This window comes from Lonchura striata, chromosome 26 (assembly GCF_046129695.1).
Source record: "Lonchura striata isolate bLonStr1 chromosome 26, bLonStr1.mat, whole genome shotgun sequence".
Taxonomy (NCBI): Eukaryota; Metazoa; Chordata; class Aves; order Passeriformes; family Estrildidae; genus Lonchura; species Lonchura striata.
The window spans coordinates 731,206-759,098 of record NC_134628.1 but is presented as its reverse complement, the minus strand read 5'-3'; the positions used below and the strand labels follow the sequence as shown (position 1 = coordinate 759,098).

General features: G+C 47.9%; 1 protein-coding gene across 1 annotated transcript; it reads left to right on the top strand.

Moving 5' to 3' along the window:
- The first annotated feature begins 44 nt into the window (after nt 1–44).
- On the top strand, nt 45–15,264 carry SRRM1 (serine and arginine repetitive matrix 1). Its single transcript, XM_077788529.1, has 16 exons — nt 45–657; nt 1,397–1,519; nt 3,613–3,783; nt 3,981–4,093; nt 4,661–4,861; nt 5,319–5,522; nt 6,054–6,158; nt 7,661–7,932; nt 8,069–8,149; nt 8,478–8,564; nt 9,194–9,332; nt 11,221–11,325; nt 11,829–12,290; nt 13,277–13,454; nt 13,909–14,103; nt 14,280–15,264. Exons 2-16 carry the CDS (start codon nt 1,403–1,405, stop codon nt 14,382–14,384), a joined length of 2,535 nt encoding a protein of 844 aa, XP_077644655.1. The 5' UTR covers nt 45–657; nt 1,397–1,402; the 3' UTR covers nt 14,385–15,264.
- Nucleotides 15,265–27,893: the final 12,629 nt, after the last annotated feature.

The following is a 27,893-nucleotide window of genomic DNA, read 5'->3' as shown; positions in this document are numbered from 1 at the left end:
CCTGGATGCAGCCCTGCATCTCCTCTAATCCTGCCTGGTTCTGTTTAATCTCTGCCAGTAAATTTGCCAGAAATGGACTTCCAGGCCTTTCCCTCCATACTGAATTAACCTACAGCTCCTGTCCATGGAAGTGGAGCCAGCTGGTGAACTTTTAACAGAGCAGGATCAATAAAATGAATTCTTTGTACATCCCTTTGCCTCGGGGAAGCTGCCCAAAGGTTTCACTATAAGCAAACAGCACGTTTTTCTTCTTGGACAGAGGAAAACCACTTTATTTCTTTTATAAAGGAATTAATAAAGTATTTTCCTGGCAGTTTGATGCTGCTAGTACTTTAATTTGTGGGCAGTGCCAGGGGGGTTATGATTGAGGTGTCACTGCGGGGCTCAGGAGCTGTTCACCCAAAATCCTCAGCCCTTGGTGAGAGCTCAAATTGAAAAGCTCCTGGAAAGGAATAATTGACAAAAAACCAGGTTGGCTTCACTGGTGCACTGTGCAGACGTGGGACAATAATCCTTGGAGGTGGTTGAAGGGCCTGCAGGCTGAAACTGTTGTTTGCTGTGCTCCAGGGAACCAGTGCAGAGCAGGACAATCGCTTCAGCAACAAGCAGAAGAAGCTGTTGAAGCAGTTGAAGTTTGCAGAATGCTTAGAAAAGAAGGTGAGTGGGATGGGGGAATGGGGAGTCAAACTCACCAGTCAGTTTTCAGTGGATTCGCTGGGTATCAGGTGCAGCAGAGGAATGTGAGGAATGTCTTCCCTTTTAAAACCATACTGGAGGATATTTGGGATGTCCTCTTGAGCATCAGATGGAGCAGTGACATCAATGGTCTGCCTGATGTACTAAATACCACCAGCAGGCTTTTGTGTAACATACAGCTTCAGAAGAAGCCAGCTTTCCAGCAAATACTGGTTAATTTGAGATTCTAAGCATCCTTAAATGCAGCCCCCCCAAATTGCTGGAGTCTGGTAGGGGAAGCGGTGAGCCTAGATCAAGACTTCCTTATAATTCAGTTTCAATTCATTTAATTTCATCATTTACTTGGGAGTGACCAATAAATTCTACACAACACCAGTTCACTTTGGTTTTCCCCCCTCTCCTCCTGCTGGTACTTTATTAGAGTTTACTAGAAACTATGTTTTGACTTCTGTTATTATCTCTAGGTTCTATTTTTAGCTCTCCAAGAGAGGGAAGTCTATGTTAGGAGAGAAATAAAAGGGTATCCAAAGGTGTGCTTTGATCAAAATGTAACCTCTGTTGAACACCAGCAGAGTGATTTGAAACAAAACTAGGTAATTATGAAGCAGCACAAAATTCAGTTTTCAAGGAAGGAATTCAGGATACCCCGAGCTCTTGTATTTAGTGAAAATGTTGTGTTTCTCCTGGCCCTTTGATACAGGTGGACATGAGCAAAGTAAATCTGGAAGTAATCAAACCATGGATAACAAAACGAGTAACAGAAATCCTTGGATTTGAAGATGATGTAGTAATTGAATTTATATTCAACCAGTTGGAAGTGAAGGTAACAATTTTGTTGTGGATATTGTTTCTAAATGTGTAACATAATTATTTATGAATTCTATTGAATCTGTGAATTTCTCAAGTTCAGTTAGGAGGGGTTTTGTTACTTTGTATATTTTTGAAAGAAATTCACTGTGTAACAGCTTTAAGGCTGGAAGTTTAGTGAAGGTGCATAGTTTGCAAACTGCTCAGGTGAAAAATCAAACTTACTGTTTTAATTTTGCTGTTACATGTTAAGTTACTTTGACAGCAATTTTCTAATGATGATGTGATTTATGATTTAAAAGGCCTGAACCAAAATGGAAGTTATTCCTTGCGTCTGAAGTATAGCACCATCACCTTATTAGGTCACAGCAGAGTGAGTGTCCAATGTCGCTCTGACCCAACTCCCTTGATGATGCAGTGTGTGTTTGGAGGTGAGTTGTGTAAAGTGGCCGAACCAAAACATCCAGGAAAGAGCAATTGGGCAAAGCTTTACACTGCTCTTGAAATTACTGTAAAGTAGCTCAGGTTTTGTGTGCAGCATGAGGGGAATTCTGAATTGATCCGATGGTAATTTAATGGAGAGTGCTGGAGTCAGTGTAGACACCACATCTCTAGCTATGTTAATTTTTCCTTTTGCTAATTGCTGCAGGCAGTATTTACAAATAGTATTTCTATTTGCTGTAGTTAATCTTCAGACTGATACATGAGACCATTTAATGCAGTAAACTTCATGTGAAGGCTATGAATAGTATGAGGTGGTAATAAACTCAGTTTTTCTTAATATCTGCTGCTGTGCCACTGCAACCCAAGGGACAGTAAAAGCTGTACAATATGAATTATTGGCAAACATTCTCATGCTGATGTACTTTACACTTAATCTTTCTTCCTAAGAGTTCAACCTTGTGTTTTGAGAGAACAGTTGACATTTCAACTGATAAAGGTATTGCTGTTTAAAAAAAAAAGTTTAAATTTCGCTCTATTTTGAAGATGCTAATATCTGTTTAATGAATATTTAGATACTTTTATGTATAGAGAACAAAAAGGGGAACTAATTTTAAGTACTAAGCTAACTAAAGCCAGGGGTATAGGAAATGTTTTCTTATCATGTGTTAGTGTAATACAATCTGAATACTCATTTTAATTCCCCTTATACTAAGCATGATTAAAGTTTAGAACTTTTTTTAAAAAACAATCTTTTCTTTTTTTGTGGTTGTGTACTCATTATTGCTTGTTCGTCTTTTGCAATTTAGATAAATGATATAACATTAAACTCAAGGTGGTTGAGTTGCAGTAGGGAGTCGGAAGCAAGCCAAGGGAACATCTTTCTCTACAGGGGACTTGGCGATTCCAAACCCCCCAAGGTTCCAAGAAGAAACTGAAGACACCTGGAATCTGTACTTGCTTTGTGCTGTTGAGCTGTGCTTGTTATATGGACCTTGTTGCTTGACCAACAAACGACTTTAGAATATAAAAGCCCATTTTAACTTTGAAACCTTTTGACCTCTTAACCCTTTGTGGACATGACATTGGTGACATTGAGACAATCTGTAAGGCACCTACGTAGCTTGTGCTCCCTCAGGCAGGCAGAGCCTTAGTTTGGGAGAAAGTCAGAAAATGCATGCATGACTCTTGGCCTTTCACAGCAGGAGGAGAGGGATTAGCAGGCTGCCATCTCCAGTGCTAGGCACTGACGCAACTTCTGTCCCTTGTGCAGATGTTAAGAGAGAGATTTCTGAGCAAGCAGAATCAAAACCACCAGGAAAATTATGTTTAGGACATAATTCTGAAATCTTGTAGCAGCATTGTAATGGTGTGTTACATTAAAGGCCCCTGATTTCCTGTAGAGCAGCCACATGGTCCAAAAACTTACACAACCCACAAAGGATTAACAGGCCTTTCTGAATATTTATGGTAAGGCACAAAAAGAAAAAAAAATAATAGTACAATAGACTTACATTGATGAAAAATGACTAGGGAAAGATTTTTTTAAAGTAGTTTTTGAATGTATATGTATTTTAGCCCCCATGGTAGTTTTAATTTAAGTTTAATATAGACTGTCTGTTGTTTTTTCAGATAACCGGTTTGTCTTCCTGTCATATCTCTTTGCAGAACCCAGATTCCAAAATGATGCAAATCAACCTGACTGGTTTTTTGAATGGGAAAAATGCTAGGGAGTTCATGGGAGAACTGTGGCCACTACTATTAAGTGCACAAGAAAACATTGCTGGTATTCCAACTGCATTTCTGGAACTGAAGAAAGAAGAAATAAAACAACGGCAGGTAGGATTCTTTTAAATGGAATTGTGGCTGAGTTGCGAGCATGGGGCTGTTCCAGTGGACATTTTGGGATCAGCAGAACTCTGCTGTCTGGTCAAAATGTTCCAGTCCTGAAGCAGATATTTGCTGGTGTTGGACATGCATATTTGATAAGGTCTGTGTGCTGCCTCTGAGTTAAGTGCTGATATTTGGTTGCACAGATAGAACAGGAGAAACTGGCTTCAATGAAGAAACAAGATGAAGACAAAGAGAAGAGAGATAAGGAAGACAAAGACAACAGAGAGAAAAGAGACAGATCCAGGAGCCCAAGAAGGTAATGAAAATGCACAGGCTGCATATCAGGAGCAGAGGGAGGACACGAGGCAGAGAATAATTAATTGAGCTGTGGAAATACTCCCCTTAGCTATTGTAGCAGGCTGGCCTGACCTACTGCTGGACAGGAACTGCAAGTAAACCAGAGCAGCTCTGACAGGGCTGTTGTTTTTAGTGGTTTATCTGTTCCGGGCTTTGTTAGCTTTAGTTTTGAGGGAGTTGGGATTTTTGTTTGACACTTTAATTTGTCTGTCTGTCAGTCAGCAGCAGAAAGCGCAGTGCTGTGTGTGTTTGAACGCTGCAGGCGGTGCTGGGTGTCCCTGGGTGCAGGGGGCTCTGGGCTGGGGTGTCCCTGGGTGCAGGGGCTCTGGGCTGGGGTGTCCCTGGGTGCAGGGGGCTCTGGGCTGGGGTGTCCCTGGGTGCAGGGGCTCTGGGCTGGGGTGTCCCTGGATGCAGGGGCTCTGGGCTGGGGTGTCCCTGGGTGCAGGGGCTCTGGGCTGGGGTGTCCCTGGGTGCAGGGGCTCTGGGCTGGGCTGTCCCCGAGCTCTGAGTCCCTGTCTCTCCCCAGACGCAAGTCCCGCTCTCCCTCCCCGCGGCGGCGGTCGTCGCCCGTGCGCCGCGAGCGGAAGCGCAGCCACTCCCGCTCGCCCCACCACCGCACCAAGAGCCGCAGTGCCACCCCTGCCCCCGAGAAGAAAGAGGCCACTCCTGAACCAGAGCCCTCCGTGAAACCAAAGGAGACTGTTGTGCAAGAGGCAACTTCAAACAGGTGAGAGAACACAGCGTGTAGAGCCATGTATTGCCTTAAAAAATGGAATTATTATTCTAATACCTCACTGGAGCTTGGCTTGGGCAATGCCTGCTCCTCCTGTGCCCCTGCAACAGCCTGTGCATTTATTTTAGAATCTTTAGTGAGGTTTCTTTGCTCTGTGTAGAATTCTAAGTGCTTTGCTGCCACTCTAGTTTCATTGTCCTTCTCATCATTGACACTTGTGAAAATGTCGTCTTGACTTCCAACTGGTTGTCATCACGTAGCCTCTATGTTATTTATTGTCCTTTTTGAACCATTGTAACACATTCTAACTCTTTCCACAGTTCTGGAGCAGTTTGTCAGAGAATGGGCAGGAGAATGTTTGTTGTAGGGGAATAGCTTGGCAGCTTCTGAAATGTTGCTCTGCAGGCTGTGGTTTGTATATGCTTACAAATGAAGTCCTTATTTTTAACAGTGATGTCCCAAAAGCTCCTAAACCTGAACCACCTGTACCAGAAACTAAGGAAACGTCACCAGAACGTAATTCAAAGAAGGAGAGAGAGAAGGAGAAGGAGAAGACTCGTCAGAGATCCCCAACTCGGTCCAAGTCCAGGTCAAGGTCCCGATCCCGTTCTCCATCTCATTCTCGACCCAGAAGGCGCCATAGATCACGGTCAAGGTAGGGCTTCAGTTGCTGATTGTGAAGCTTGAGAATATTTTCTGCTGAAGGTGCCACTTAATGTTCTTGGTTAGTGATGTTTTTAGAGGTGTTGAGCTGTGGATGTTTTGGGCCAAATAAGAAGGATGCATTTGGTGTACAAATGTGTTTGGGAGTGTTTTATAATGATTTATGAGAAGCTGCTCACAGTGACCAGCACTGATCAGAGAAGGAATTGGGCTGCTTAATACTGATAATGAGAATTGTATAGCCTTTCTTTAGGACATGGGTTTGATGCTGAAAGTGCTGTAAAATACTTTCTTTACCTCCTTTTTTTATTATTCTACTACTTAATAGAGAGATGTTGTTAAACTTCAAAGCCCTGATCGTGTCTGTACATTTGGCATCCTCACCTAAATACAGCCTTAATACAATGCACTTGGAGAAAAGCAGCTGTGCACTCAGTGCCCGAGCATAGATTTCCTCAACTGTGGAAGTTAGATAGTTGCTTTTCACTGGAATTTCTGATTGTGACACCTCTTACTCCCCTAGAAGGCGACCCAGCCCGCGGCGCCGGCCGTCCCCGCGCAGGAGGAGCCCGCCCCGGAGAATGCCTCCCCCACCCAGGCACAGGAGGAGCAGATCCCCCGTCAGGCGGTAAGAGCCCTGCTTTTTGAGACAGCTGGAGGTGCTAAACCCACAAAGTTAAAGGGAGCTGTAGCTGTGTTAGCAAAATTCCCTCGTTCATCTCACCTTAGCACTGGCAGGTGTGTGATTAGAGTGATGGAAGAGCTGCAGTGTCACATTTCCTAAGTGTGTTGTGGGGGAACACAGTTGCAAATGTGAAATTATTTCTTCTGAGTTATGGTAGTGATGAGAATTCCACCTTTTTGAAAAGTGGCAATTTCAGAGCTTTTTTTCTTTTTTGCTTCTTCAAATGGTTCTGAGTAGATCCCAGCACAGGCTGACATGATCTCTTAGGGCTCTTTTACTTAAGTTTTAGTATTTTTCTTTCCTGACTGGGGAAAAAAATGAGAACAAGTTGGGAATTTTACTCGTTGGGAATTTTTAATGATGACTTGTATTTCTAGCACATAAAATTAAATTTGGACTTGAAATATGTTTCTTCTTCATGTTCTCTTACTTAAGATTCTTCAAGATTTGCCCTCTGGTGTTGAAATGCACATTTTTCACAGCATAAGAATTGCTCGAGAGGCAAAGCTCTTAGCTGCCTTGCAAAGTAAATGATGTGCTTTTGGCAGTGTCAAAATAGACATTTGTCTTCATGGAGAGAGAACAGATTCTGATCCTTTTCATAGGAAGAGAATCAAAGTGATGCTTCTTGTGTACAGCAGTTGTTTTTGAGGAAGCAACACTTCCTTTCTGTGACAAGGTGATGACTATTTCCTGAGTTTGTCAATATGTTCATTTCACACAGTTACTGGGAAAACTGTGAAAAGTATCGAACATGTATGTTGCAAAATGTACAAGAGCACCCTTTCAGCAAATGTTTATCTCACTCAAGGTAGGGTTTCTTTTTTCCAGGTTCTCAGGAATTCTGCAGCCAAAGGTGGATTCTGCAGGTACACAATTGCAACAGAACTTGCCACAAATTTTGCCGCAGAATTCTGAGGCCCTGCCTTTTAAATTTGCAAAGTAAAGATGAAAGACTAAAACATAAGGATGGATAGATTGATTTTGAATTGTTAAGTTGTTAAATTGTCTGAAATTTTCACCTCCTGGTGTAAAACATTTTAGTGTCCTTGCACACTAAGCTCTTACCAGATCTGCTCTGGAGATCATTAAGTCACGTATGCTAACACAGACAATTCTCTTAACCACCCAGAAGTTAGAGAGCCCAACCAAAACTAATTGTGTCCAGGGGCAAAGCTTAGCTGTAGCCTGTAGATTGACAGAAAGCCAGTGAAGGTGACACTAACAATTTTTGCTCACAGTTGTAGTTAAGAATAACTGTGAAAGATTGGTTGTTATCCTCCTCTTCTCCAAACCGAGTGTTGCAGGCAGTCCACCATGTTTGGGAAGTGCTGTTGTCTGTGGCTCAGTGTCTGTGCTTGCAAACAACTGCAGTTCTTTGTTTTTTGTGCTGAGATGTTCCCCGCTGTGGCCGGGCAGGACCTGATGTGGGCTTTGATTTGCAGGAGAAGACGCTCCTCGGCCTCGCTGTCCGGCAGCAGCTCCTCCTCGTCCTCGTCGCGCTCCCGCTCTCCACCAAAGAAGCCTCCCAAGAGACCCGTGTCCAGCCCTCCCCGCAAAACGCGCCGGCTCTCCCCCTCGGCCAGCCCGCCCCGGCGCCGCCACCGGCCCTCGCCCCCCGCCAGCCCCCCGCCCAAGCCCCGCCGCTCGCCCACCCCCCAGCAGTCCAACCGCGCCCGCAAGAGCCGCGGCTCCGTCTCGCCCGGCAGGGCTTCAGGTGAGGGACACCGTGGCGGCTCAGCTGCCGCTCGGGGCTTCTGTTCCATCAGAGAGCCCGTGTGCGGTTCGTAGGGACAGAAGGGCGTGAAGGAGCGGTGTGAAGTGTGGCTGAGCTGTTCCGTTTTGTCTTGTAGCACCCAAACATAAGAGTACTGAGAAAAGAGAGTCTCCTTCGCCAGCGCCCAAACCCAGGAAAGCAGAATTGTCGGAATCAGGTACGGCTCTGGCTACCCAGCTCTGCTTCTGGGTGTGGGGTTTTTAGTCAAAAATACTCGGGCAGTGAAGTGCTGGGCCCTCCTGGAAGTCTAGCATTGAAATAAAGAGTTTTCAGGACTCCAAGGGTGATCACTCCTGCTGCCTCAGTCTATCCAAGATTGCTTGGGATGGAAGTTCAGCTACAGTATTCCAACCTTATGCTATCTTAAGATTTGAGTGGAGGAAAACCCCATACCTGATGGTCTGCTCTCCATAACTTTGCTTCTGCCTGCATAAGGCAAATCTGTATCCTTGTTTTAAGTGCTCTGTCCTTGTGTGTTCTTTCAGAAGAAGACAAAGGAGGCAAAATGGCTGCAGCAGATTCTGTCCAACAGAGACGCCAGTACAGGAGGCAAAATCAACAGTCTTCATCTGGTATGGAGCAAAGAAGTTCCCTAAAACTGGGTTGTAGTTTCCTTTTGCAGGAAGTAGCTTAAGTTCAAATACAGATTAAAACTATTTGCTCTGTGCTCTGCAGTGCTATTGTAAACTTAATTACAGATTTGCCACTCATAATGAGGTCACTAATTATTGCTCAGGAGGAATAAAAGTATGACTTTTAAAGGTCATTACATCTTTTGTTAATGGGTTTATGTCTTTAAAATTGCACTTCTAAACTCTCACAAATGTTGTAAGCACACACAAATGTTGTGTGCTGTGGATTACATCATCTCTCCTTACTTTGGACTCGTTTATGCTTGAGATCAGTAAATTCACCTGGATATTTTTGTCACGTTGCTTCAAAAAGTAGCTGCAGTTCACCTTTTAAATTATCTGTCTAGACAGATTTTATAGGAACAGTTAGATCATTGCAAGTATTTTTACCCTTCCCCAGTAGATTTATATATCACTTAAGTTCAGCCAACACCTTCAGTTGATCTGCTTTTAAATTTCGGGTTCTCATTTTGCGGGAGATGACGTTGGTTTGAACTGCAGCATTACCCTGTCAGTAATCGGTGTCACAAGGATCATTTTCCGGAGAGTGATTGTTTCTACATTTGCAGATTCTGGTTCTTCATCTTCCTCAGAAGAGGAGAGGCCCAAGAGGTCGAACGTGAAGAACGGGGAGGTGGGCAGGCGCCACCGGCACTCGCACTCACGCAGCCCCTCGCCCCGCAAGCGCCAGAAGGATTCCTCCCCTCGGTAACTGCTTGAGCTTAGCTCATCCCTTCTTGTTATTTCATGTCTATCTCTGCAACTCTCACCAAACACACATCAAGTCATGCCCACTCTGCCCAGTCTTATTTCAAGGTTTTCTTCCCATTACACTCATTTGGCAAAAATTGCTCTGACCTTTCTTTGATCGTGTTCATTTTTGCCTCAGATCCGTGGCAGATAGATCTGTTTTGTTTTGTTTTCCCTCCACTGCTCTCAGGATGCAGATGGAAAAGAGGTGGCAATCACCAGTGATGAAAAGGTTGGTTAGAAATTCATCTCTTAAACAGGCGGTCATTTATTTTGGCATGGATAAGCATTTGCCATGCTTTTGTCCTTTAGATTTGCACACTCCAGTAAGGGAAATTCAGACTGATGTCTCCTTCATGTGTTGGACCGGGAATCATTTCACTGGCAAAAAGAGAAGGAACAGCACCTACTCTGTGTCCTCACTGTTAACCCCTTGTTAATTCGCATCAGCCTGTGACATCAATAACTTTGTTACATCCCACTGATGCCTGAAAACAGCTGAACACTTGTGTTCCTCAGGGGCTCCTCGCTCCAGATGCCCAGCTTTGGGTGAGCAGTGGTGGGTTCCTGCTGCCACTGACTCAAAACCCTCCTGCATACTTGCAACAAGCAATTAAGATCCTGATCTTGTGGGTCAGAGATGATTGGAGTTTTCAAAACTCATTCCTCAGTTCATGAGATATTTGGAAATACTGGAAGTAGAGGATCAGTGAAACAGCAGTGACCTTTTTATTTGTGACACTTTTTGCTCTCTGTTGATCTAGAAATTTAGAAAGGTGCAGGAAGCTTGATGGGCTTATTAATTGGATGTAATGACCCTTGAGCAGGCTGTAATTAAGCCCTGGCTAGCAGATACTCACAGCACACATCATGATGTAGGAGATAAGGATGATTCCCTCACCAATGCAGACCTTCCTAATTATGGATCCTGTCAAACATTTCTATGGAAAACAGGTTGGGATTCAAAGGCTTTGATCTTGTTTTGCAACACACTAAATTCACATACTGCCTGTTGCATAAATACATGTTTAATTAGGACACTTAGTACATTTGAAGACTGGGGGTTTTTTGGATCATAAAAGAACATTGTATTTTGGAGCAAAGTCTTATCTATAAAAGTGTGTTTCATTGCCTTGGAGAACAATACCCAGCATATTTGAAATCAGATCTCACTTCATGTAAATGAGCTGCTTTGCTTTTTAATTGCTCTCAATTTTCCCTTATCCAGTCATTTTATCTTAATTGCTTTTTTTAAAAAAAGAAATATTTCACTTTACCAATATTCCTCTCCTTTAAAATTCTATGCAAGAATGTGTTGGATTAAAATTCCCCCTTCCAGAAGTCTGTTGTAAACCCCGCAAAACAGAAAATGGCTCATTTGGTGAACAGTTTTAATCCAGAGAGCTGCAGTTTAGCAGCTAGTCTGTTTTTTTTTCACTGCATTGCAAGAAATAAATAATTTTGGATTTCAGATGGAGCACAGTTTCACACTGTGAAGAAAATGAACTCCACCCAAGGCAAAATCAACATGTGATCCATCACTTATTCCAACCATTTGGTCTTTTCTCTGGCTACAAGGTGGTGATGGATCAGGTTGTGCAGATGTGGAGTTGTGTCCTGGCTGATGTGGTGGGCTCATGGTCACAGTCAGACACCTGTGGTGGGCTCAGGGTCACAGTCAGACGCTCACCTTCAGAAAGATTGAAGTACATTTCTTTCCATCCGTGCTCCCAGTAGAATTCCATTTTAAGGTGCATGAAGGAGCAGATTTTGTGTAGTGGAAGCAGAGCACAGAGCAGCTAGTGGCTGAGCTGGCAGTTTCCTGACCAGTGCCTGTTTTCTGCAGCAGGAGGAGGAGGAGCCCCTCGCCGCCCCCCGCGCGCCGGCGCCGCTCCCCATCCCCGGCGCCGCCGCCCCGGCGCCGCCGCTCCCCGTCCCCGCCTCGCCGAAGGTACCGCACCGGGCATCCCTGCCTGCCCTGGCCACGGGGAAAGGGCTCTGCTCCCAGTTCCTGCCTCACTGGGAAGCTGCGGGGGCTGTGTTGTGCTGGTGAGGTTGGGTGTGGCAGGTGCACGGCCTGGATGTCATTGGGCTGCTGCTGGAAATGCTGAATCGGAATCACAGAACCGTGGGATGGTTTGGGTTGGGAGGGACCTTAAAGATCATCCAGTTCCACGCCCTGCCATGGGCAGAGACACCTTCCACTAGCCCAGGTTACTCCAAGTTTTGTCCAGCTTAGCCTTGGACACTTCCAGGGATGGGGCAACCATAACCTTTCTGGATACCAATTAAAGAGTTTTATTTCAAACTCTTACAACCTCTAAAGAATTCCTGGGTAAATTTTGAGAAGTTTAAAGAACTCTAGAGGCCTTTTCCCCCTCTTTGGGTGCACTGCACGCACTGCTAACTGTTTGCCATGCCTGGGTGGCCCCTGAACATTTGTTTTCTTTGCAGGTCTCCATCACCACCCCCGCGCAGACGTTCTCCCTCTCCACGGAGATACTCCCCCCCAATCCAGAGGCGATATTCCCCATCTCCCCCTCCCAAGAGGAGAACAGCTTCTCCTCCTCCCCCTCCCAAAAGAAGGGCCTCCCCTTCCCCGCAGTCCAAGCGCAGAGTCTCCCACTCCCCACCGCCAAAGCAGAGGAGCTCCCCTACTGCTAAACGGCGCTCCCCTTCCGTATCTTCCAAGCACAGGAAGGGGTCTCCTCCCAGCAGATCCAACAGGGAAACACGTTCTCCACCACAAAACAAAAGGCATTCACCTTCACCACGGCCTCGAGCTTCCCACCCCTCCTCTAGCCCTCCGCCGCCGCGCCGCGGAGCGTCGGCGTCGCCGCAGAGGAGACAGTCACCCTCGCCCAGCAGCAGGCCCATCAGGAGGGTGTCCAGAACGCCAGAACCCAAGAAAACAAAGTAAAAAAACCCACCTTGTCTGCTCTGGGGTTGATGGGGGGGTTGTCGTTTAGTTGTAATGCAAAGAAAGTAGTTAAGCAATCCTAGAATCCCGGAATGGTTTGGTGGGAAAGGACCTTAAAGTCCATCCAGTGCCACCCCTGCCATGGCAGGGACACCTCCCACTGTCCCTGCTGCTCCAAGCCTGTCCAGCCTGGCCTTGGGCACTGCCAGGGATCCAGGGGCAGCCCCAGCTGCTCTGGGCACCTGTGCCAGGCCTGCCCACCCTCACAGGGAAGAAGTGTTTCCCAGTATCCCATCTAACCCTGCCTCTGGCAGTGGGGAGCCATTGCCCCTTCTGCTGCCTGCATAAAAAGCCCCTCTCCTCCTCTTTATGAGACCCTGAAATGCTGCCACGAGGTCTCCTCAGATCCTTCCCTTTAATTGCTGACTTTAAAGAAAACTTAACTTTGTCTTTAAACCTAACTGTGGAATGGGACCAACACTTCTGATTAGCTCAGAGATAATTCCATAAGTGACCATTCACAATAAACTGCTAAAATTGTAAATATTTTTGTCTTTAGTGAGATGCTGCTTTTCTGAGCAGACTGTGAGAAGTGTGGTGCATGGCTTATGAATTTTTTCAGAAGGAAAATGTAACTGAATGGAAAGACTTGCACAATTAAATAGCATTGCTGTTCTCTTGATATTTAATGTGATTATAACTTAGTTAAACCAGAAAGGCAGCAATCAGTTCTGAGCAGCAGCAGGGCTGTTAACAGCTCTTTGGGCTGCATTATCCCTCTGCATTATGGATCCACTCTGCTACTGGATTGTTTTGCTTTTTTTAATCACATCAGCAAAGCAATTAGTCTATTTATTTTTTAAATCAGTTTAAATCTTCTAAGTGCAGCCTGACCAAGTTAAAGCACAGGTGTTCATTTGGCTCTTGTGTTGGTATTCCCTTGTTCTGTCTCACCTCTGACTGTGACTCTTGTGATCCCCAGGGCTTCCACCCCCAGCCCCCGGCGCGTGTCCTCGTCCCGATCTGCATCAGGGTCACCTGAGACAGCTCCCAAAAAACACCAAGGACCTGCATCTCCTGCCCGCTCTCGCTCTCCTTCTGCAAACTGGTCACCTGCAAAAAAGGCCAAGAGCCCAACTCAGAGCCCATCACCTGCCAGGGTATTTGTCTGCTCATGAAGCAGAGCTGCTTTTGATTCTGGGACAGGCTCTGGTTGGGAAGGCTGAGCTGCTGAACAGCCCCAGAGTTGTTCACAGAGGGGGAAACTGCTTGGGGTCATTCTTTATAGCTAAAAACTTCTAAAAATAATACATAACATAATTTTTTCAAACTTAACATCTCCAGGTGTGAAAGAAAATTATGTTCTATAAAAAAATCGGACTTCTGTCCCATTTCATGAGTGTATATGAGTTTTATGGTCTACAAAGGAGGGGGGCTTATTTATAGTCAGTATCCTCTGTGCAAACTCAGAGTATTCCCAGTGGGAAGAGAACAGATTGTTTGGTATCTTCACCTCCTCTTCTGAGGCGTTTCCCAGGGGCAGTTCCATTCTTTGCCAGAGAAGTTTGAAGCCTTAGAGATGAGTTGTAACATCTGTTGAATTATTTATTACAGAATTCAGATCAAGAAGGTGGTGGCAAGAAGAAGAAGAAAAAGAAGGATAAGAAGCATAAAAAGGATAAAAAGCACAAGAAACACAAAAAGCATAAGAAGGAGAAGGCAGCTGCGGCTGCAGTAGCCGCTGCTGTGGCTCCGGCAGACACCACCTCAGCACAGGGAGACCAGGAAGCAGAGACAGAACCCAAAAAGGTGAGGATTTGGGACTTTGTAAAGGGCGGGTCTGCACTGCTTTGCTGATGTTCTGACTGCCCTAATTCCAAAGTGAGATTCGGGGGGTGTGATTTCATGTGGGGATTTCAGTGCTGGGAGGGCTCAGCCTGGCCAGGCCTGGGGTGTTTGAAGCAGCTCTCTGTGTTTGTTTGAAGGAGACAGAAAGTGAACCCGAGGACAACCTGGATGACCTCGAAAAGCACCTGCGGGAGAAGGCCCTGAGGTCCATGAGGAAGGCGCAGGTGTCCCCCCCCTCCTAGGCCAACCCTTTGATATAATGTACATTTTATTTGGTTTGTACTCAGAATTCAATTTCAAATTGCTAAATGTGTTTGAGCTTTAGAATATAACATTTGTTGTAATAATTGCTAGGTTGAGGTTCACCATGTACAAAGGGTATGGATTTACATTACAAAAGGTGTCCACAGTGTACTAGTGACATTCTTTCATTGACAGCATAATTTCATTTAGAGTGAGACTTTAGAAGCAGTAGGAGTTTGTTTTGGAGGTTTGAAACATGACCGTCAGTTCCCTCGTTTCTTTGAAGTCCAGCAGAGCCTTGAGCAGAATTTGTGAGGGGCTCATTTGACTTCCTTTTTATCACTTACATGATGCTACTAACCTTTGTGGTTTGTAGGCTTGCCCAGGAGTAAAACCACTGCAGAATTCAAGAAGTACATCTCTATTTTAATGCTTTCTACTGTTGCCTGTATAGTCTCCATTAAAGCCAATCAAGAATAGCAATTTAGAGTGGTACATAAATGAAAGCATGTTATTTACCAGGACACTGTGGGTTTATATTGATGTAACATGTTGATTTGGAACACTGGAATTTCATTTGTATTTTTATGTTCTTTTTTTAAAGGGCAGTTTCCATGATCAGCAGACCCAGAAAAAAAAATAATTCCTTCAGTTCCATAAATTTTGTTTGTGAGCTGTCGTTGCCCCATTCATAAATCTTGTCTCGTTACGGTTCTTCAGAATGGTCTGAGCAACTTTCAGAGCTGTGTTCTTTGAAAGTTTAGAGGAACCTGAACTTTGGATATTGTCATGTTTTCACTGTTCTTTGTTTTTGTTTTTTTAACTAAAGCTATATAAAGCTTGTGGATTAAACAAAATAAATTTCTAAATTTAAACAGATGTTGGCTATTTTTATCTGGACGTTTACATTTGCTAATCAGCTTTGTTTTGTGCAGGGTTAATGGCTGCTCAGAGATGAGAAAGTGTTTGATCCACTGTGCTGGCTCTGGAAAAATTGGGGCTTTTAACTGGCCTGGTGGAGCAGGAAAAGCCCTTTAATTAGTGATGCTCCTGTGGAGTTCTTGTCAAGCAGGAGTCAAGCAGCCGTACCTGGGCACTGCTCTGAGAGGATGGAGAAGCTCAAACTCGATATTTGCTGTGAAAATTGCTGGTCAGAACAAGTAAAGTGTTTGAAGGCCCTGCAGGAAATGAACAGCAGGTTTGATTAACTTGGAGAAGGAGCTGCAGTGGTGTGAGAGCTCTTCTGAGGAATCCTGGGGGCTCCCTGCCTTTCCATAATCATGGAAACACAGAGTGGGAAGGAACCTTAAAAAGCACCCAGTTCCAACCCCCTTTTAATCCCTGGAAACTTGCTGGGTTGCTGCTGTGGAATTCTTGTAAAAACTCCAGCTGTGTTTGTGAAATGAGCTCAGTTCTGAAGCCTGAGGTTCTTCTGGAAGGTGCTTTTGAATTATTTTAGTGCTGTAGCTGCAGTAGCTGTGATGTACACGGTGAAGTGTGCAGCTTGGTGAGTCTGTCCTTGCCCTTGTGCAGGGTCTAACCCGAGGCAGGGCTGCTCCAGGTCCTGGCTGGCAGGGGAGGTTTCAGAGCAGCTCCTCCTGCACTTCCCTCTGTGCTGAGCCTTTTGCTTCGTCACACAAATGTCATTGTGTGCTCAAGTGCTTGTAAACCTCCTCCAGAGCTGGAATGCTGAGGATCACCTGTTACTAAAAATGTGTGATAAATTCCAAGAAGCTTCTGGGCAGAGGCATTTTACAAAGTCCATCTGGGTGAATTTGGTGCTTGTGGAGCCGCAGACGTGCTGATCCTCATTCACTTGGATTTTCCCTGGATGTCCTGCAGGGGTGCAGCTCCTCAGGGTTTAATGCCTCCTCCTTTATCATCCCAATCTTGCTTCTACCTGGGTTTAGTGACCTCTGAGTGCCTTTTAATCTTAGCACTAATAGAAGTTCTTTAAATACATTCAGGACCTGAGTCACTGCTTATCTTCCCTCACACCTATTTCCATCTCCTGCCTCCAGGACTGATAAAGGACCTGTGGATGGGCCAGACCTTCCCTCCACCTTTCCATCTCCCTTGGAGTTCCTATTGTTGATGTTCCCTCTGCCTTTTTTTTCCATCTATCCATAAAACATGGATAGGCTTGAAAAGAACAATTAAATGCAGTGTTTAAAAAAATATATAACTTCTAAATTATATTTAGCTTAGTATTTTAATTCCTTCCTATTTATCCATTCAAGTAGTAACATTTTATTTAAATACTAATTGGGATAATGAGCCCTCTCCTCTCCTGAGCTGTCCCTGCTGTTGCACAGACCCTTTTTAGCACAGAATCTTTGCTGGGCTGGGTTCCATCTGTGTCTCTGCTGTTCATGACACCACTGAATTCTCTCCTGATCCTCTGAGCTCCCCTCATCCAAACCCAAACTTGTCTGACCCCTTCCCCACTCCAGCTTCTTGGTTAACCTCTTCTCTCTGTTTTTAAATCCTTGTATTTGTAGTTCAGAAATGACCCTGCAGGTGCCTGGTGTGATGAGGCAGGAGCTACCTGGATCTCACTTCTTTTTATCCTGGATCTGCTCATGCTGAATTTTGGCTTCCTGACCCAGGCCACCCTCGTGAAGTGACAGACACAGGGTTTAGGTAAGGGGCTTGTTGCAATGATTGTGTCCAACTCCACAAACAGTTTAATTGGGCTGTGTAGTTGAAATGGAACTGAGTCCTCAGCAGTGAGTGTGAGGCTGAGGTGAGTCACAGGTCAGTCTCTGTAGCTGCTTCTGAAGAAAATGTGTTTGTTGTGTCAACAGGTGGGACAATGGCAGGTGTGTATGTACAACAGTTCCAAGCTTATAGAAACTCAGGGCTGGATTGTTAAATTTTTCCACTTGTGTGACTTTGGCAGTTTGCCTGGGAGTGCTGCGTGGAGCTTCCTGAGCCGAGGGATTTACTCTGAATTGCCCCAGGACACAGAACTGTTCTGCTGCTGCTCCCTGGGAGCCCAGGGTTAAATCCCAGCACCAGGGCAGAGTTCTTTGCTGGGAGCCATCCCAAAACCTCCCTCACCTGACACAAATCCATGCCCTGAGCAGTGAGGACTGCAGGGAGGGACCTGGGCTTGGCGGAGCAGTTGTGTGCTCTGACTTCATTTCTGCAGCACCAAATTCCAAATCCCTGTGTGTTGGTGTAAAAGCATCTGTGGGAGGAGCAGCTCAGCAGGGCACAGGGCTGTATTTTGGTGGAGTTCCATTCCAGCTGTTGTGTGTCATAACTGATGATCTGTTACAGGATCATCTCATAAACCCTTGATTTGTCTGCTTGAAGTCCACTGTGGATGTCACCAATGTCTCAAAGCACTGACAATTCAATGGAATTGTGTTTCTCTTAAAGCAGGTCTTACTCATAAATAACTATTGGAAGTAATTATATCTCTTCCAGGGTAATAAAAATATTATTAAATCTCAGCACAATGGGATGGGGAGTTGTGCCTTCCCAGACTAATCAGCAGTTTGACTTTTGAACTTCATGCAACAATCCTGAATGAGTTCAAAGAGGCTGGGACTGCTGGAGTCCCTTCAGCTGGGTGAGAAACAGCAGCTGGGGATGGTTCCCCCCCACTGGCTGGAGGCAGAGGATGTCCTGTACCAGCCACTCTTATCTGGGCTCCCTGTGGCTCAGGATCAGATAGTCCCTGTGAAAGTCCAACAGGAACTGGACTTCTTTGTGTGGCACTCAAGGGATGACAGCTCAGCTGCTCTGAGCCAGGTTCTGGGGGAAAGAAGTTCTTGGCTTTGTTATCACTTGTTCAGTTTTGTTCTGATGTGAGCCAGAGCATTTCCTTCTGCTGTGAGTGGAGCTCAGGGAGCTTCCAACACGGTTAGAGATCTTCTGGTCCACTTGTGATGGTTTGTGTTTGCTGCCTTTTTTTGTTTGTGGCTGGAGGCACTCAGGAGGTGAATTTTTCATTTGTCCTATACTGAGTGTGGATTAAGCCTTGGGAAGATGGCTGGGAAAAGTGGGGTTGATTTTAATTGCTCTTAAAGTAGGAGAACAACCTACAGAGGGAGATGGTGTTCACAGGGGTCCCCAGTTCTCACTGTAGGTTTGTACATAAACATCCCCAAGTGGCTTTCAGGATTTCACCAGGCTGGGGGTGGACTGGAAGCTGTTCTGAAGGGATGAGGATCACAGTTTGTTGTGCACCTGGAAAGGAGGGTTTGGGTTGTTCTTGCCTTTCTTCCCAATCTTTTATTTAAAATCAAGAGCCACAAAGTGCCTCCTCTGGGGTTTGCCAGTGTCTTGTGTAGGGGCTGTGTCTGAGCAGCAAACAGGAGTTGGGTCTGGGTTATTCTTGCCTTTTTTCCCAATCTTTTATTTAAAATCAAGAGCCACCAAGTGCCTCCTCTGGGGTTTGCCGGTGTCTTGTGTAGGGGCTGTGTCTGAGCAGCAAACAGGAGGTGTGTGGCTCCAGCCCATCTCCCAGGGAGAGAAAACACTGCGAAATTCTTCTTTAGCTGGGAGTGTCGGATTTTGTAATGGGAGCCGGCCAACTCCCGGGCAGGTGAGTCAGGTCTGGGTGAAGCTGGCACTGGAGCTGGGGTGGCTCCCTTGTGCTGTGCTCTGGGGCTGCGCCGAGCCTGTTTTGGGGTTTGGATAATCCTAAAGATCAGCGGGAGGGAACGTGCCACCTCCCGAACCAGGGCTGGGGTCAGTGAGGGGGGCTGGGGTCAGTGCCAGGAGTGCAGCTCCCCACGGGTGGGGTTTGCTGCAGGAGAGAAGACTGAGCCTTCAGTGCAAGGTGTTTTAATCACCAAGTCATTAATTATCTTCAACGTTCATATTGTGGCAGATTCTGTAAGAATTGTGCTTTATTCTCATTCAGGATCCATCCTTGGGGAATTGTGTGGTCAACACCTCCCAGGGCCAGGTGTGGGACTTGACCTCTGGGCCAGGCCCGGGGGAGGCTGCCCAGCCCAGGATGGGGTCAGGAATCCTTCTGAACTCCCACATCTGCTTCAGGAGCTGAAGGCAGGAGGGATGTGGGTCCAGAGCGTCCTTCCTCCCACACAAAGGCAGGATGCAGCCGCCCTGGGCAGCTCCTGGAGTCAGTGTGGGCTTTGTGCTCCAGGACCGGGCTGGGGCTGTGACCCCCAGAGCCAGGGCTGCTCCTGCATGGAGCTATTGAACCCCGGGAGAAACGGGGAAGGACCTTGTCCAGCAGATCCTGGGGAGCCCAGGTTGATTTGGCGTGGTCCTTGTGCTGATCCAGGCAGGGGGAGGATGATGCTCCGAATCCCAGGGAAGTGCAGGATCCTTCTGTTTCACTTGAAAGAAAACACGGAAAACGGCTGTCCTGGGAAAGCAGCCCTGGAGGAAGGGAATTGTGGGGAATTGTTTGGTTCCCCCACAGAGGCTTTGTGTTCAGTCCAGGGGCAGAGCTGCAGCTCGTGTAAATTGTTGTGGCTGTGAAATACGTGGAATTCTGCTGGACGTCAGCTGGGAATGGCCCCTGGAGAGGAGGGTCAGCGTGAGGGGCAGGACTCTCCAGAGCACGTGTGGTCCTTATCTGCCCAGCCAGAGCTTCCTCTGGGTTTGTCCCCTCCCCTGACCTGTGCTGAGTGTCCTGCTCCGGGCTGGCCCCAAGTGCACAAAGCTCTGTGGGGTCCAGCCCCTGACCCACACATGCAGTGGGAGAAGGGGATGGCTGTGGGGGCACAGCCTGGGAAGCTCTCAGGAGGTTTTTTACCTGGGGGGGCTTTTTGTAGTTCCTCACTCAGGCTTTAAAACTTGAGCTTCAGATGAAACCAAAGCTGTTGGAGTGGTTGTGAGAAATGTGGATCCCTTTTAAGAGTAACCCCCCCAGGCTTCCCCTCTCCAGGAGGGAGGAAGCTCCCATTAAAAATTGATAGTCTCCCTGTCAACTGGATTTTAATTCAGCAAGTGGGTTTGACTACTGATGTGAAAAAAATTACCTTTGTCACCGTGCTGATATTTTTTTAATGAGGCAGAAATGGTTTGGCACCTTTCCAGCTTATTAAAACCTTTGTGAGTCCACAGGCACCGGCACAAGGGGACGAGAAGGGAAAATTGCATTAAGTGCATGATTGGCAAAACAAAATTGAGCTCTTTTTTATTTATTTTTAATCTGTTACAAGCCTGTGAATGAATCTTCTATTATTTATGGGGGAGGATAAAGGGAGCCGTCCCTGTGGCTGCAGGCAGACTCCACTTTCAGTTCAACTCTTCTTTCCAGACAGGGAAAGTGGATACCTACTGTTATCCAGGACAGGGATTAGTGAAGAGAGCAGTGTGAAAAGGGAGAAATCCCCATGTTCTGTGGGAGAACAGGGCCCTGGGTTTGTGTCAGCTGTCTGTGGGTTCCCAGCTCACCACAGGGTGAATTTCTCCACTGGATAAAAGCCTGCTCCCCTCCCAAGGGGATCAGACCCTTTCAGCCACTGCATCCCACGAGCTGAGCCACCCCAGGGTCTCCATCTGCGCCGGAGCAGCTGCAGGAGCTGCTGCAGCCCCGAGGCTTTGCTGCTCTGAGCCCTCCCAAGGCCGGCCGCGTTGCCAGCAGAGATCTGGCCCCTCTCCAGCTCCTCTTCCTTCCTCCTGCCCCCAGCCCAGGCCCTTCCCAGCCCCGCTGCAGCCGGCGTTCATCCAGGCCCCTGCTCCCCGCCCTTCTCGGGGGGATCTTTGCGGGGTGGGCGCTGAGCTGGGAACGCTGACACACTGTGGGAATCCTCATGGGATCCTCCTCCTGCCTCAGTGTCCCCTCAGCACCACGGCTCAGCATTCCCAGTGGTGACGGAAGGGAGATTCGTGTTGATAAAGGGCTCATGAAGCTCATGTGATGAACAGCGTGCTGATAACCGAGACTTTTCCAGCAGCTCAGAGGCCACGTTGCTGCAGAGGGGCCGAGGAGGGGCTGGCACCAACCCCCGGGGAAGGGGGCTGTGGAGAGAGGGGTTCCCCCTGCTGCCAAGAGAGGATTTGGGTTTATCCTCTCCAACTGCACATCCCACTATTAATGAACAGCCAGGGTACCCTTTGAATTTTAATGACATCACAGATGCAACGCTGCTAATTGCTCATTTGCTTATCTGGAATTAGTTTTAAATCTGTGAAAGAAACCTGAATCATGGAAACCTCTTGTGCAGCTGATCAGGGCAGGGTCAGAGAAGCAGCTGTCTGTGCTTTAACCCACTCAGTGAAAATTCCTCCCCTTTCCATCCCATTGCCCACCTTGCTGCACTGATCAGCTGGGATGCATGGCTGGGATAAAAGCAAAGGACTTAAAAAGGGGAAAATCTCCACAGCCTTGGTACTCAGAGAGATGCTCTGAGAGCCTGGCTGGGTTTGGACATCCCTGGCTGGGCCGGGGGGCAGAGGGATGGCTCCAGTCCTCAATTATCTCTCCCAGGTTTGTGCCTAAGTTTTTGGCTCTAACTGGCTCTTATCGTTGCTCAGTAGGAGCCTGAAGAGCCTTACAGCAATCATTACACAGACAAACCACCGGGGTAAAGAGGTGATAATTAAAATTGCAAAAGCAAGGACCTGATGATCTGAAATACCAGAATTTCAGCCTCAGCAGGTCGAGCGTGTGCTGCAGATAAGGAGCAGAGAGACAGGAAGATTTGGGAGCTCTTTGGTCCTGCCCCGCAGGATTGTTGTTCTCCCCATCTGCAGGGCACAGTGGCTTTGCTGTGGACCGCAGCTGCTTTTTGAGTTGGTGACTCAGGAGGTTTGGGTTCAGTTCCCTGTCCTGCTGTGGGTATCCCAGGGATTTGGGATGTCATTCTCTTGGCAGTGCCTCAGGCTGCGAGGTTTGGAGAAGGTGGAGGAGTTTCTGTCCCTGTGTTTGGAGAGCTGGAGCGCTCTACATGCTGCTGCAATGCAAATAATTTTATCAGAAAGATTATTTCTAAATCCTGCTAGAGCTGCGACATCTTGGCCTCTTGTCCTGCCCACAATTCCTTTCCTGAGTACTTGGAAAAAAAATCTGGCTCCTTCCAGTGTGACTCAGATTGGAGGAAATAAACCCCACATTCATCATGTCACTGCTTGAGTCAGATCAGCATTTACGCCATCGCTTTGGAGCAGGGTGGCTCTGGGAGAGGTGTTCCCTTTGTTCCTTGGGATGAATGCCATCCCTCCCAGATGGGGACTTTGCCCAAGGAACCTCCTGGAAACTTGGGGGATTTGGGATGTACAGCTTCACCCCACAGGCAGAGCAGAGATGTGAAACTTCAGATGGTGCCCAGCTGTACAGAAGTGGTTTGGATTTGTGGAGGTGACAATCCTGCCCCAAACTGGGATGGATTATCAGGTGCCTGCACTGATGGAATCAGAGAATCATGGAATGGTTTGGGGTGGAAGGGACCTTAAAGATGATCCAGTTCCACCTTCCACCATGCCAGGTTGCTCATCCTTGGGCACTGCCAGGGACCCAGGGGCAGCCTGTGCCAGGGCCTCCCCACCCTCACAGGGAAGAACTTTTTCCTAATGCTCACAGCTTTGGATCAAGCCAGCCTGAAGATAAAAACTTGGGGTTTTTTGTGAATCTCTTTCTCTCTGATGTTGGGCTGCACCTCAGAGAGAAAATCGAGCATCTTGGTGTCATTGCTGTGACTGGATCGACCCCTGCAGATCCATGGGAGGGGGGCTGGAAGCTGTGAAGGTGCTGCTGCTTCCCTTTTCCCCACACACAGAGCCAGCACTGCCTTCCCTCAGCTCCCCTTCCCCGGGTCCCTCAGACCTGCAGCCCATTAAAAACCCACAGCAAACAGTTTCTGCATTTCAGCTCCGTGACAGAAGCCAGTCCTCGGAGCTGAATCCCAGCTGGGATATAATGGACAGGGTTCATTAGGGGAGCCCCAGCTACCGGCAGCTTCCAGGCTTTTCAGATGATGGGAATTCAGCAGGAAACCTCAGTGGTGGTGTTTGATTGCTGCTGCAGGGGACTGTGGCTGATTTAACCACTTAATCAACCTCAGCCAGGCAAAGCTGGGGTTGTTATTTTGGGAGAAGCAGGTTATGTAGTGCTTTTTTCTTCACCAAGTCTCCTTATCAGCCCAGGTGTTTGAATCACCTGGGGACTAACCTTAAAAGAAAACAGACAATACCTGAATTTATTTACTTTCAAGCAACTTCTATACATAAAGGTGGGGAAATACAGATTTTAATCAGGCTCACAAAACTAGTTTTTATTTTTCCCCAAGTAACTTTTCAAACCAGGAATGCAGTGGATTTGGGGTTTTTATTGAAGGACTCCTCGTGTGTGTGCATCTGCACAGTGCTGCCATGGGAAGGTTTCCCAGCACTCAGCCCCAGCTCCATCTCTGCCTCTTTATCCTTTCCAGGTCTCTTCCTGCAGAAGGAAGAAGCCCAAATCTTTGTTTCTTGATGCTCACAGCAGAGGACAGGCTGACACCTGAATTTGGAAAGTAGGGCAGCAAGAAACCCCGGGCAGAGCACAGCAACAGCGTCCTGCTGAAAGGGGAGAGTCAGGCATTCAATTACTCCTGTCGTGTGTGTGGTCCTGGGAGCCAACTTTCCTTTTCTCCCTCCTCGGGTATCACCTCCAAAGGCAGGGAGGTGACAAATACTTCAACTTCCCTGTGATCCAAAGGAAGTGAGGTGAAAGCTGTGCCTGTGTCAGCATTCCCAAAAAGCTGCCCCCGGTGCCTCTGTGAGGGGACCCACGGCAGAGGGAAACCTGCAGACAATGCCTGCTTTGTCCCCTCCCTGCTTCTCGGCCACCCTGAGATGCTGAGTCCAAACATTTAACCACAAAATGCATTAATTACCATCCAGCTCCCCGGGGAAAGGACCATATGCCAGTATCCAGGGGAAACAAAAAAGGAAGAAGCACGGAAAGGCCATTGATTATTAAATTACTCCAAGTGCAATTACTGCCACTGAAAGTTCTTGATGAACATTTCCTAGAATCGTCGAGTTCTCCAATCTCTGTGCTGGGAGCGGTGCTAACTTGGACCATGGAGCACAGGAGTGACCCAGAAATTGTGGGATGAGGTCACCTTCCCACATAAGGCCACGGGATGTGTCCTGTGCTGCTGTAAGTGCTCAGCCCACAGCACAAAGCTGTTTTCTGTGGATTTCTCCCCAGTGGCAGCTGTGAGCTCCGGGGCCGGCTCCACGCGTGTCCTCAGCTGCTCACTGCAGCTAATCCTAAAGTTTGGCAGCCACCCCGGAGGAAAATGAGCCATCCAGGGACAGCTGCTTGGGAATCACAGCAAACTGCAAACAGTCTGACACCAGCAGAAGCTGGGTTTCCCCCGCAATCCTTAGAAATCTGGCAAACCAAATCCTGCTTGATGCAGGGGCAAGAAAAGAGGAATGAGCCATAACAAATTTGTCCCTCTCAGGAGGCAGGTGACGGATGGAGCCCAAAACCCCTCTCGGTGCCTGGATGGGAGGGAGGAATGTGGAGCTCCTGGGATTTCTCTTCTGAGGGGGCAGCAGCTCAGCAGAGCATCTGTGACACAAGGGCTGGGCTGTGGTGGCTGTGCTTCCGCTGCTGCATCCCAGCCCAGGATCCCGAATTAGCTGTGGAATGGGAATGCTGGTATTTATATCCAGGGTGTGGCAGTCCTGCTTTCCTTTAATAGGTGTCCCTAGGCAGGTTCCTCTCCCAGCTGTGTCCAGCATGGCTTTCAGGAGCTCTAATGAACCCGGCAGTCAGGACAGGCTCCTGCTTCCAGCCACAGCCAGCACTCCTTCCCAAACCTCCTCAGCATCTTCCTTCTCACAGCAGTTTCACTGTAATTTAAAAAAATGGGATGTTCTTACATGTGACCCCCTGAGTGACAACCTGACCTTTGTGCTGAGCTCCTCCCGTGCCTGAAAAATTCCCTGTGGAAATAAAAACCCATTTTTGAGCCCCAGGGTCAGCGTGGTAGAGAATTCCACCAGAGGAACACGCACGGCCAGGGCAGGAGAGGGCCTGCTTTGATATCTTTAACATCTGATGCCTCCAGTTTCAAAAGCACTTGGAAAGTCTGAGATGGAAAAACTGCTGCAGAAAGGCCAAAACTGCCAGAGAAATGAAACAATCTCATGTTGTTTTGCTGCTCGGCCAAATGGGGACAAAGCTCCTGAATGCAGCATAAAATAATATTGAGGGAGTGACCCACTGAGCACACGTGGGGGGCCAGAGTTGCTTTGTTCCCACTCCAGGGCTTGGTGCAAATTTAGCTTTGAGTAAGTCACTGAACTTTCCTGACTCATTCCTTGCTGCTGTTAAAGGTGGGTGATGCTCATTTCCCTATGGATTGTTAGGAGCACTGGTGATTTATTATGTAAAGCATGGACAAATTCATTCTAAGTGTTCTAGAAAAGAAATAAATAAATCCAGAATAATACAAACAGCAATTACTGAAGAAGGAAAGAATTGAAAGCTTTCAGACTGAACATTGTTGGAGGTTTCACTTGAATGGGAAGCATGAGGGGTTTGGTAAGTGGTAGCTGGAAACCAGGAAAATGTCATCTGAAAGTGAAATAATTAAAAAGATATTAAAGCAGAGCCAGGGCTGGTGCAGCTGGGTATAAATGAAATAAGCTATTAGCTGCTCTGCGAGATATCAGCAGGGGAGAGCTTTTGTTGGAGCAAAAATGCAGCAGCAGTGAGGGAAAAACAGCCCTGGCAGCTCCTTTGTGGGGCTGGGAAACATAAAAAGGCCCCGAGAGCCTCACAGACCTCAAATTTGTTGCTCTACACCCACTTTTGCGGGCGCTGTGGGAGAACTGTTTCTTTGTGCTAAACCACTGCCTGTTCTCGAGCAGGTGGGTCTGTGCTGTGGGAAGCCCTGGGAAGTACTGCAAGTTTGACAAAACCCTGAGATTTTAAACTTCTGGTAGAGCAGAGAGGGAGGCTTGGTCCTTGGCTCAGTGTTCCTTGTCCTGGAATAAGGATTCAGCTCCTGCCTTTCCCAGCAGACAGAGGATCCAACTTTTCTTTGCCTCTCATTAAACCAGTCCCAGAATCCACATTTGGCCCTAACTGGTGCAAATTTCTTACTCTGCGTGCAAAAAAGTGAATGCAAAGCCTCAGACAGATGCTTGTGGAGTCTCTGGGACAACCTCATTTAAGGGAAGTTTCTTCCCTTCTGTTGGAACCCACGTTCCAACAACAACAGGAACAGTGGGACGGTGTCCTTTCATGGTACAGGCTGCAATTAATTAACGCGTAATTACCAAGGGAGGTTCCTGGCCAGGGCTGGACTGCACAGCCCCACATCAGTTTGGTTCCAGTGACACACCAATTTCCAGCCCAGGCTGTCCCACCCCATGAATCAGCGGGATTCCTTGCACTGTAAACCAGGCAGAGACAGATATTCCACTTGCTCCTGGGGAGCTGGGGCTGTCCAGAAGCTGCAGGAATGGGAATGAAAAGGACTTTGTCACATTGGTGGCCCATCCCTATCGGCTCTGGAGAGGGGCTCGCAGCAGTTTTTCCTGCTCCAGATGAATCCAAGGGCATTCAAAGCCGATATTTGCGTAAAGACATCCGGTTATGCAGAACCTGGAGAGACAGGAGGTTTTGTTCTTAGCAGCGAGCGCTCCGTTGGTAACCATTCCATGTGGAGGCATGGCAGGCTGCATTTGGGTACAAATTACAGGGACACAGACGGCATTGAAGTCACCCCGGGCCACCTCGGGGGATGCCACAGCCCCGGCCTGCCCTGGGAACGGCTCTGCCGAGACGCTCAGGTGCAGCTCCAGACTATTAAAAACAGAGTCTGGGCTTCCAAAAGAGCAGCGAGGACTGCGAGCAAGGGCGGGAGGCGCCGAGGCATGAAAGCCGCTCTGTTGTGTGAAGCCGCATGGGGAAAATGTGATCGTGGCTCTGCTGTTTCGGTGGAAAGCCTGGGAAAAGCGCGGTTTCCTCTCTTTCCGGCGTTTCACCCACAAATTTTTTTTTGTCCGGCTCCTCAGTCCCTGACCTTAATAGTGAGGGGAAAATTAGGCCGCAGACTCAGCTGCCTCTTGGGATGGATTTTTCCCCCTGCCAGGAAAGGAGCCGTTCGTGCTGCTCTGGTGTGGTGGGTCTGTGAGGGGGAAGTTTCTAGATTTTAAGTTTTCCACTTGAGGGTGAGGCGGGCTGAGCCGATGGCGGTGGGGGGGACACACACCCCGGGGCCGGCAGCACCCACGGGGCTGTGGCCCCGCCAAGGCCGCTCCCACGCGTTGTCACCGAGCACGGCAGCAGCCGCGGGCGGTGTCTCACACCCGGGGCCGACCGGGGGTGACCGCGGGGACCCCCATCCCTGAGGGGACGCCGCCGCCGCCATCATGGCCGGCGCTGCCCCTCAGAGCTGCCCCCTCGCGGCGGCCACGCCCCCTCGCGGCGGCCACGCCCCCCGCGCTGCCCAGCATTGTCCCCTCAGGGAGGCCACGCCCCTCGCGATGCCACTCAACCCTTGCCCCGCCCACCCCGCGCGGCCCCGGCGGGCTCCGGGCGCGGGGCGGGGCCGCGCTCAGTCGCG

Coding starts and splice junctions, on each gene's coding strand:
- SRRM1 (XM_077788529.1), top strand. CDS start 1,403: ATGAGCAAAGTAAATCTGGAAGTAATCAAACCATGGATAACAAAACGA. Junction 4,094..4,660: donor AGATCCAGGAGCCCAAGAAG/GTAATGAAAATG, acceptor GTCTCTCCCCAG/ACGCAAGTCCCGCTCTCCCT. Junction 9,333..11,220: donor CAGAAGGATTCCTCCCCTCG/GTAACTGCTTGA, acceptor TGTTTTCTGCAG/CAGGAGGAGGAGGAGCCCCT.